Source organism: Coregonus clupeaformis, chromosome 10, assembly GCF_020615455.1.
Source record: "Coregonus clupeaformis isolate EN_2021a chromosome 10, ASM2061545v1, whole genome shotgun sequence".
In the NCBI taxonomy this organism is placed as follows: Eukaryota; Metazoa; Chordata; class Actinopteri; order Salmoniformes; family Salmonidae; genus Coregonus; species Coregonus clupeaformis.
The window spans coordinates 20701119-20712230 of NC_059201.1; the positions used below are offsets into that span (position 1 = coordinate 20701119).

General features: G+C 44.6%; 1 protein-coding gene across 1 annotated transcript; it reads right to left on the reverse strand.

Annotated features, from left to right (window-relative positions):
- Positions 1–8942: 8942 nt before the first annotated feature.
- On the reverse strand, positions 8943–11112 carry LOC121575327 (small nuclear ribonucleoprotein E). Its single transcript, XM_041888328.2, has 5 exons — positions 10915–11112; positions 10558–10584; positions 10348–10410; positions 10146–10224; positions 8943–9209 (listed from the first exon to the last, which is right to left on the reverse strand). Exons 1-5 carry the CDS (start codon positions 10966–10968, stop codon positions 9154–9156), a joined length of 279 nt encoding a protein of 92 aa, XP_041744262.1. The 5' UTR covers positions 10969–11112; the 3' UTR covers positions 8943–9153.

Below are 11112 nucleotides of genomic sequence, written 5' to 3' on the forward strand. Positions count from 1 at the left end.
ACCTCCCACTTAAAGGCAAAGGACTCATTTAACTGTCGCCGCAGCGGGCTTGGAAGAGAAGGGATAATGAGAAAGGGCCCGGGTATCCAATCAATATTATATTTAGACTGGAAAGAAAGGCCTTTTCTGCACGCGATTCTCATTTGACACAATAACCAAACTGTCAATAAGGTATCCCTTCCCATACCCTCCAAAACAACACACATACACACACACAGCAAAGGAGAGTATACACTAGGGCTCAAAAGTACCTAACCTAAAACAGCTCAGAACAGTTGTGTATAATCTAAACATTAATGGGACACAAAATCCTTTATTGGAATAAAGTATGCCAACCATTGAGAAAAGTGTTTCATCCCCATGACGTTCTTTGTGATGTTGGTCTACACTGGGTAAAAGTGTAAGTATGCCTGCTCACCTTAAAGTGGCACCTTAGAGTAAGACTTTAGAGTACTGTCTGTAGCTAGAAACAGAAGCCTGTTTTTAATAGTTGTAACACATAGTGCTTTATCTGTTACATGGATGGAAGCTATACAGTGGTGGACCAGACAAGCACAGATAGATACAGTGAGGCCCTAAGCCAAAACTAGACAGTCATTCACTCAGTCAGTCCATCAGTCACTCAGAGAAAGAGAGAGAGCGAAAAGCGAGGGCTCTGACAGGAAGAGTGAGAGAGAGACAAAGGCTCTGACAGAGAGAGAGAGAGAGAGATGGAGAGAGAGGGAGAGAGAGAGAGAGAGAGAGAGAGAGAGAGAGAGAGAGAGAGAGAGAGAGAGAGAGAGAGAGAGAGAGAGAAAAGGGCTCGGATAGATGAGAGAGAGAGGCAAGGGCTCGGAGAAAGGGAGAGAGACTATAGCTAGCTAGCTGGGAGCTGATGTGCCATTTCTAATCCCCCCTGTTCCTGCCTTTGTGTTGTGGCCCAGCAGGAAGTAGGAGCTGGGCAGACAACAATTAACAAAAGAGCTGTGAAGAATACAATTAGCCATCAATGGCCAACCACAGGCCTTTGTGCCTGTCACCATGGTGACGGCCCAACACCACTATTGCGGGATTACAGAACCCTTTCTCCACTTCTCCTTTTCGCTCCCCTTCGTCTTTTCTCTCTCCCTCGCTCTCTCTCCTTTTCTTCTCTGCGTCTCTCTCTTTCAATCTCCCCCCATTTTTTTGGCCAGTTCATCTTTGCCCCTCCTCTCTGTACACTCTCTCTGTTTATTAGTGAGTCACTCTGGTGTCAGTGAGCTGCAGTGAGACTGTTTGCCTGGCTAAGGATCTGGCACCCTTATTCTCCCCTCTGCCTTTCAGGCCATGCATCTTTGTCTACTCTGCCTGCTTAAACCAACCGAACTGGGCTGAGCTGAGCCAAGGTTGTTAAGCCACTTTCAAATCAACACAGAGAGAGAGAGAGAGAGAGAGAGAGAGAGAGAGAGAGAGAGAGAGAGAGAGAGAGAGAGAAGAGAGAGAGAGAGAGAGAGAGAGAGAGAGAGAGAGAGAGAGAGAGAGAGAATTGAAATTGAATTGAGAGAGAGAGAATGTGAAAACCCTACTCCAGGGGTGGGCAACTCCAGTCCTGGAGGGTTCACAGTCTGTGTGCACACTTTTATTCCAACCCAGCACTAGAACACCTGATTCAAATAATCAATTTATAATTTACTTCAATCTCGATTTGGATTAGTTTAATCTGGTATGTGTGCATTGAGCTGGGCTTGAACAAAAGCTTGCACGCAATGGACCTCCAGGACCAGAGTTGCCCTAGGCAAAGCAAAGAAGCAAGCTTCACATTGGTTTCAGTGGGACCTATCCCCACAAACCAAACACTTTATGTCCGTTATGTGTGTTTGCATTAGCGCCTAGCCTCCATGCGATATATGTTGTAACAGACACAATCCAAACTTTATGAGATTACCACACTCTCTTCCTGTGTGCCAGGTTGTTTCTTTGCCCCCCTTTTGTGGGGTTGTCAGCCCCCTGCCCTCCCCTGATGGCAAAGATCTGTATCAGACCACACAGCAGCCTGCTCTCTGCCCTCAATGTCAATCTGACTATGGGCCTCTCTGTTCTCTCCTGGAGCTGATCTGTTAGCCTGCCTGCCTATCTGTCTAATCTAACAGCACTCTCAGCACCACTGGTGGGTTTGACTGAAGCAAGTGAATATCAACACACTGTCTGTCTCTCCCTGTGGTGCTGGTGGAACACAGTCCATCTCTAACACGGCGGACCCACGATCCCAACCAGTGTTCACAACAATGTACTGAAGACCTTAACCACTAAACCACCAAAACCATGACATTGGTTGGCAGGGGTCTCCAGTGTCCAGGCCCACTTCTGGGTCATAGTGGATTCATTTCCATCTGTATGGAAGATGACTGATAACATTGCTTTGGTTAGGAAAGAGTGGGCCATAGGAAAATCCCAAAATCTTATGATGGGCCTCTACAAGTTTTGGGGATAAAGAAGAATCATACTCACAATGCCCTCTTGTGCTGTATCACTCACCCTAGCAGAGGGGACTGATGGGTCATTTTTGCCATGAGAAGTTGGTTCACACGCATTTTGCCAAATGGAATAACCATCAGTATGACTAAAATGATTATGAATGTGTATTTAAACAATATCAGCCAGAACATCAAGCACAACCATGGAATCTTGTGAGCATCAAAGGAAGACCCAGTGAAGACAGAGATAACAGTCAAACCTGTTGGGGGAAAGCTCCTCGTGGGGTTGACTTTATTCTGCTTAGCTGACACAACAGTATATTTGATAGCAGCCAAAGCGAAAAAGCGGATTTGCTTATGTGTGCACTTACACAAACCAAGGTGTCTTCACCAACATGCAAAAGGCGGGGTGGGAAACAGAAGAGGGCAGATACACACACCAACTGCATGGGAGAAGTAGGCTGAGAATGTTATCGAGAACAGCAAAAACATCACTCCTGTGTATGTGTGTGTGTGTGTTTGTGTGCGTGATACATGTTTATACGATAACAAGCACTCCCATTATTTCTCAGAAGTGAAGGGACCGCAACACCCCCGTTCCGACACCACTTCCGCAGATTCGAGCAAAACAACACATCTGCCATCGGAAAAACATACGGCCACAGTAACACTCCCTCTCACAAACATTACCCTATTGAGACAGACCGCAGTGACCCGATTGAGCTGATAGTTTTAGTGAATGCAGGCAATTTAACAGAAATTGTTTTGAGGTCTTGTAGTCACTTCTTTGATGTGACAGCCAATCTATTTGTGACAACAATTTGGGTGATAGTCAAGAGAAGGCCTCAATCCAGGGCCCTTGTGCTTGTCAAGCCTCTTATGGCTGTTGAATGGGTGGAATCAGGTGTGTTAGTGCTGGGCTGGAGCAAAAGCCTGCACGGCCTGTAGCTCTTCAAGACCTGGGTTGAAGAACACTGGTGAAGACAGTGAGATCAGATGACGAGCTAACCTCTCTCTCTCTCTCTCTCTCTCTCTCTCTCTCTCTCTCTCTCTCTCTCTCTCTCTCTCCCTCTCTCTCTCTCTCTCTCTCTCTCCCTCTCTCTCCATCTCTCTCTCTCTCCCTCTCTCTCTCTCTCTCTCTCTCTCTCTCTGAGGTCCAACCCCAGTAGCCACCCATGCTCTCCCCTGCCCTGACAGAGGGCCGCATAAAGGCCTGCTCTCTCTCCATGGGTGCACACACAAACGCGCACACTAACACACACACAAGGGGGCAGGAGGGGTACAGTCTCTCGGCGGGGGGTGGGGGGTTGAGGGGAGGTGGGTACGGCACTGCCCCACACAAAGGCAGCCCTGAAATAGCCCCCTCACACAATGAGACCTGCCACTCTGTCTATGAGATAATGTCTAATTGAAAACACTGCAGCCATTGTGCTCCTGTCACCGGCTCTATTGTCCAGATAGCCCTTCCCCACCTCTCTTTTTCCATTGACGCGGCACGATTGTTCCCTGCCATTGTGGCACCCGCACCCTACTCTCTTTCTCTCTCTCTACCTCTCCCTCTCTCCGTATTGTTATAATTTCATTACTCGTTTGTTTTTTGTTCCGCTTCTCCTTTCGCTCCCCTGCAGATCTTTTGTTAGACAAATTTAGGCTCTTCATTTGGAGCCATCGCCAGTCTGTGTGTGTGTGCAAAACAGGTGTCAGTTTCATGATGAGATAAAACAGGAAGTAAATAATCTGAAAAGACATGTCTCTCATTCTGTAACATCACAGGAAGCTACAAACAGCTACATATACAGTGTCTGCAGAGAAAATGAATTTCATCTATCTTTGTAATGTAATCACATAGTAAGTGAAGGGTAGTTGTGAAGAGAGAAGTAGTAATCTATTCACAGGCTTAACGCATGGCCGTGCACAGCTAGGACCTTTTCCATTGTTATGAAATATCCATCTTAAATCAATAGACCTTGTTTGAACACAGTAAACCACAGAGTGGTCACTAACCCTGGTCCTGAAGAGCTACTGTATTATGTGTGCTGGCCTTCATCCCAGCCTAGCTCTAATACATAAGATTCAATAAGATATTACATTTTAGTCATTTAGCAGACACTCTTATCCAGAGCGACTTACAGTTAGTGAGTGCATACATTTTCATACTGGCCCCCCGTGGGAATCGAACCCACAACCCTGGCGTTGCAAGCGCCATGCTCTACCAACTGAGCTATACGGGCTGTAGATATCAACTGACCGTTAAGACATTGATTAACTGATTATCAAGATTCAATAAGCATCAGGATTAGCTGAATCAGGTAGCCTGTGTTCATATGTTAACATGTTTCCTGCAGCCTATTTTCCCCAAACCCTGGGGTGACTTTCCCACCTCTGGTACGCCGTGACGCCTCTGGTACAGGTTTGGCCTCAACACCCTGCCACTGTAGATCAGATCCTGTGTTACAGCCAAAGAGTCACACAATTAAAACGCCTCCTCATTTTCACAAATTCTATTTAAAACAAAAAGGCGACCTGCGTATTATTCATGATGTTAATTGGGGGGGAAATACGTGTATTTTGCATCGCGACAGCCCTGTGAAAACAAGATAAGGGCCCCGTGAACAGGTCCAAGCCGATGGCCATTCAATGGGATTGTTTGGTATAAAGAGTGTGAACAAGTTGAAAACAGATGATTTTTTATTTTTGCTCTGACCAAGTCTGCCTGTCTAAGGTGAACAGTCTGGAAGTTCCCCAGCTCTGCTCAGAGAGCTTCTCTTGGATGCTGTCAGAGATGGTGACAGATGGCTATGTTTGACACAATGCATCTCTGCAGGTAAAAGGTCATACATATACCTGTACATTTGATTGATTCTGAGGAGAAAAACATACAGAGAGCAATCTGAGGTACAGTATTTATACATTTTCTCAATTAATTATTGTCATTCCATCATGCTAAGCACTAGCTAAACTGATGTTGTATTAACGTTGCTTAATGTTACAAACGTACAGATATTCCCCCTTTCTCACCGGGGTTGGCCTCCAACCCCACTTTTGAATAAACAAAATAAACATGCATATAATAGCCATGTATCAAGTAACTCTTGGTCCTATTCTTTCCTAGTCTCTCAGTCATGGTCAGGTCATGATACAATGCTATCAATGGGTGCTGGCTTTAGAGGGAGACACACAGATTAACAAACATACTACCCTGAGAGTCAGAATAGGTACTAAGGCCACCCAGAGGTTGAAATAACAATCTCATTACAATACATCTGTACTGTGTTGATGTTATGTATTTGAACTTTTGGAATAACTTTTATTCATAGAGTTTTGATACATGCCATAGACAGAGCAGAGGTTGAAATAAATAACAACCACACAAGAGTCTGAGCCCCAAAACATGTTAAATGAGGGTGCTATGAATAGACAGACAGAATGAGAGAAAGGGAGGGAGGTAGGCAGGATACAGGCCCACACCTGGCTGAGCCAAGCCGAGGTAGGAGAGGGGTCAGGTGGCTTAGGAAGTGGACTAAGGAAAGGAAGTGGTCTGACCCGGGCACTGTTTCCTTTGCCTGGAAGTGGGGAAACACAAGGAAGACAGGGGAGAGATGGATAAGAAGGGGAGTTGGCCCTAAAACTCCCATGGAGGCCAATGTATGTTATGTATGAGTGTGTGTGTCTGGAAAAGCGTTTTATTGTTGAAAGGTCACCAAAATAATTTCAATTGGTTTACAACGTACAGAAATCTTCAAGTAAAACTTGTTTGCTTGAACTGCACCACTGTGACAGTCAACTGCCAGCGTCTGTAGAGTCTCACTGTTCTCAGCCTGACTTAAGAATGTGTGGGAGGTGTGTGGAATTGAGAGTCAGCCCATTCCTCCCCTCATAGCACAAAGAGAGTCATCTGGCACTTGACAACGATGCCCGATGAGCGACGCATGTTGCCACAAGCTGTGGCACCCCTTCCTTTTAAGATGAGGCGTACGGCTCCTGTCCTGTAAGGCGACACCTCGGCCCTCGCTGCTGAAGCTCCTTGCTCCTTCTCCCACTTGTGAACTCCCGTCTGTCCTCGGCTGCTCGTATCCATCACACATCCTCCACGGATAGCCAGCCGGCCCAGGGTTGTATGTTATTAATACTATTGTTAACTGCAAACTCAAGGCTGGCCTCGCTGACTCAGATCATCATGTTACAGGTATATTGTACCCAACAGTGAAATGGCCAATCCTGCTTTATATAATACACTCTATTAATACCATATGAAATACTATGGCCACTTATGGTAAGATGTGTGGAAATGTTGATTGACATAATGGTACCCTGCAGTCAGTACAGTCCTGTATCTGAAATGTTGCATGCAATGTTTCCTGGATTTTTTATAAAATTGAAATGAAAAGTGTAGAATCCCTGCTGAAAATATCTATACATTTCTCATATGAGAGTTGCATAGAAAAACACTAAGCGCATATTGCCATCTGGTGGATCATCACGGTTTTAACCCACAGACCAGAAAAGTGGATGCCAGTATGATGGTCAATATTGCTAGAAAATAAAATGCATCTAGAAGCATGATTCAATTGAATTTGTCGCTAAATGAAACCAAGTAACACTCAAATTAATGGTTTTCTATTCGTTGGCTTTTGCGATTCTCTCAGATGGAATACGGGTCGACAGAGTAATAAGTGATGTGTATACAGTGAGGGAAAAAAGTATTTGATCCCCTGCTGATTTTGTACGTTTGCCCACTGACAAAGACATGATCAGTCTATAATTTTAATGGTAGGTTTATTTGAACAGTGAGAGACAGAATAACAACAAAAAATCAAAAGAAACGCATGTCAAAAATATTATGAATTGATTTGCATTTTAATGAGGGAAATAAGTATTTGACCCCTCTGCAAAACATGACTTAGTACTTGGTGGCAAAACCCTTGTTGGCAATCACAGAGGTCAGACGTTTCTTGTAGTTGGCCACCAGGTTTGCACACATCTCAGGAGGGATTTTGTCCCACTCCTCTTGGCAGATCTTCTCTAAGTCATTAAGGTTTCGAGGCTGACGTTTGGCAACTCGAACCTTCAGCTCCCTCAGATTTTCTATGGGATTAAGGTCTGGAGACTGGCTAGGCCACTCCAGGACCTTAATGTGCTTCTTCTTGAGCCACTCCTTTGTTGCCTTGGCCGTGTGTTTTGGGTCATTGTCATGCTGGAATACCCATCCACGACCCATTTTCAATGCCCTGGCTGACAGAAGGAGTTCGGGGATGCCTTTGATGCGGTGAAGTTGTCCTGTCCCCTTAGCAGAAAAACACCCCCAAAGCATAATGTTTCCACCTCCATGTTTGACGGTGGGGATGGTGTTCTTGGGGTCATAGGCAGCATTCCTCCTCCTCCAAACACGGTGAGTTGAGTTGATGCCAAAGAGCTTGATTTTGGTCTCATCTGACCACAACACTTTCACCCAGTTCTCCTCTGAATCATTCAGATGTTCATTGGCAAACTTCAGACGGGCCTGTATATGTGCTTTCTTGAGCAGGGGGACCTTGCGGGCGCTGCAGGATTTCAGTCCTTCACAGCATAGTGTGTTACCAATTGTTTTCTTGGTGACTATTGTCCCAGCTGCCTTGAGATCATTGACAAGATCCTCCCGTGTAGTTCTGGGCTGATTCCTCACCGTTCTCACGATCATTGCAACTCCACGAGGTGAGATCTTGCATGGAGCCCCAGGCCGAGGGAGATTGACAGTTATTTTGTGTTTCTTCCATTTGCGAATAATCGCACCAACTGTTGTCACCTTCTCACCAAGCTGCTTGGCGATGGTCTTGTAGCCCATTCCAGCCTTGTGTAGGTCTACAATCTTGTCCCTGACATCCTTGGAGAGCTCTTTGGTCTTGGCCATGGTGGAGAGTTTGGAATCTGATTGATTGATTGCTTCTGTGGACAGGTGTCTTTTATACAGGTAACAAACTGAGATTAGGAGCACTGCCTTTAAGAGTGTGCTCCTAATCTCAGCTCGTTACCTGTATAAAAGACACCTGGGAGCCAGAAATCTTTCTGATTGAGAGGGGGTCAAATACTTATTTTAAAACATTTTATAACATTTTTGACATGCGTTTTTCTGGATTTTTTTGTTGTTATTCTGTCTCTCACTGTTCAAATAAACCTACCATTAAAATTATAGACTGATCATTTCTTTGTCAGTGGGCAAACGTACAAAATCAGCAGGGGATCAAATACTTTTTCCCCTCACTGTATGATCCCTGCTTGCAAACTATGTTCCCTTTGGGATAATAAAGAGTAATTGGTTGTAAATAGATACTTATAATAATAATAATAATAATAATATGCCATTTAGCAGACGCTTTTATCCAAAGTGACTTACAGTCATGCGTGCATACATTTTTTTTTGTGTATGGGTGGTCCCGGGGATCGAACCCACTACCTTGGCGTTACAAGCGCCGTGCTCTACCAGCTGAGCTACAGAGGACCACATACTTCATCATTGAAATGAGACAACCACTGTAAGAAACAAAACTCAAATTTATTTCAGAGGAGGAAAAGTTGGTAAAAGGAAAATTACATTATTCATGTCCCTAAAACCATTGAGCTTCAACATTGTTCACAAAGAAAATCAAAAACATTCCAAAAACTACAAAATAGAAAGGAAAAAAACATCCACAAGATCCTCAAATCTGTCTGCTGGCTGTAGATGGATGGACTTCATCCTGTTGAGTTAGGTGGCAACACTCTGTAGCAAGGTGATGTTATCTCCTTTCAGCATGATCCTCCCTGAGGGAGACGGAGAGGATGGAGAAATGTAGGGAGGGATTGAGAGAGGAGGGGATAAGTGGAGAGAGACAGGTGATCAGCCTAGAGTAACTGACACTTCAGCAGTCAGTAGTAGGAGACATTTCTTCACAGACTGCCGGCAAAGGAAAGATGACTAATCGACAACGAATGAGAAACTACAGAGACTTAGTCAACTGGAGTGGCCTTTATCATTTTGATGGCATTAGACCCCATCAGACAAGAGTCATCTATCTGGTTTGAAGTGTGTTTTTTCTCCATGGTGCAGGACAGGGCTGCTTACCATGAGTTGGTCACAGACTAGTCTCGCAGGGCCATCCTTCCAAATCTCGTCTCGTTGACTACTGGAAGTCTGGAGAACTTCAATATTGGAGCATGCATTTGAAATGCATGGTAGTACTGGCTGTCAGCGCTCACATTTGATTGGCTCTGAGTAATGACATAGAACTTATGTTCCCATCAGAAGAGGCATTTCCTTGTTTTTCATTCTTGCATTTCCTTGTTTTGTCCGTGTCTCTTTTCCTATCGCGTCGGACAAAGTTTTGGTAGCCTATCCTGTGTTTTATATCTTATGCGAGCTAGCTTTTTGCAAGTCAGACAAATGTTCAAAAACACAACCTCTATTTGGACCTCCACCCATGCAAAACATTTGATTGGTTTCATAAGTGGCAACGCATCACTAGTTTCCATCTAGACTCTGCCATATATCACCCCTTTTTATCATCTTCCTGGGGACAACTTCCCCAGGCTTTCGAACAGAATGTGAGAAGCCTGGGCCTCTGAAGGCTAGTCACAGACCAACTCTGATATTGTGGAACGTGGACAATAGCCTGCAAGTCTTATAACTGATGTGTATGAATCAACATGTAATACACAGAGACCGATACTGAAAATAAACTCTCAAACACACAGACTTACCCAGGGGCTTCCTGTTCTTGGTCTTCATGTGGACCTCCTCAGCATCATCCAGAACCAGGTTCATGTACTCATCAAAGCCCTGAGAGAGAGTGAGAGGTTTGTTGGTTTCAAGTACACATCTAGGTGTCAGCAGCCATGATGTAGTTTCAGGAGCCTTAGCCAAGGAGAATAAAGGAGGAAACACTGGAGGATGATGACTTACGATGATGCAGCCCTCTATCCGCATGTTCACCTGTTCATACAGCCACACTTGGATCCGAGAGCGCTGCAGGGAGAAGAGAGGCTTTGAATACATTTGAGAGATAGCTCGCTATGTAATGTATTATGAAAGTATGAGGTCTATATACAGCCATGAACATCAAATCATGTAACTGAAATGAAGAAAATCATACAAAAAGGATGGAATACTTACATTCTGTAGATACCTGAAAATAAGGTTCTGGTGGACAGAGGGTCAAGGAAACTCGACAAACATATTGCTTAACTGGCTGCAGTTTTTTTTGGCCATTAGCAACATACACATCTTTATAGTTAGCTACATAATTGGCCATGTTTCAGTTCCTGGCTGGACACAAGCTAGGTAGCTAACCACTTAAAAAAGTTGCAATTAGTCAAACGTCCCTGTGTATTAATAGCAACTGCTCATTAATGAGTACCGCTAGCTAGTTAGGATTATCCTGCTAACTTAGCTACAGTGAATCAGACACAGGCCAGGGCAAAATAGCAGGCTAATGCTAGCTAACGTTACAATTTCATGATAAAAGGATACGATTGGCTGCACCATAACCTTCTGGACCTTCTGCCCTTGTCCTCTGTACGCCATCCTCCTTGTAGGTTTAACGCTTTGTTGTCTAAAAACCTATTTTTCAGCAAAACATTTCAGTCCCAGGCGGACAGCGAAATTGAAATATTCACGTTGAAGTTCTCTTCAATGGCCCGCTCCCGGCCTTCCGCGTGCGCAAGCAGA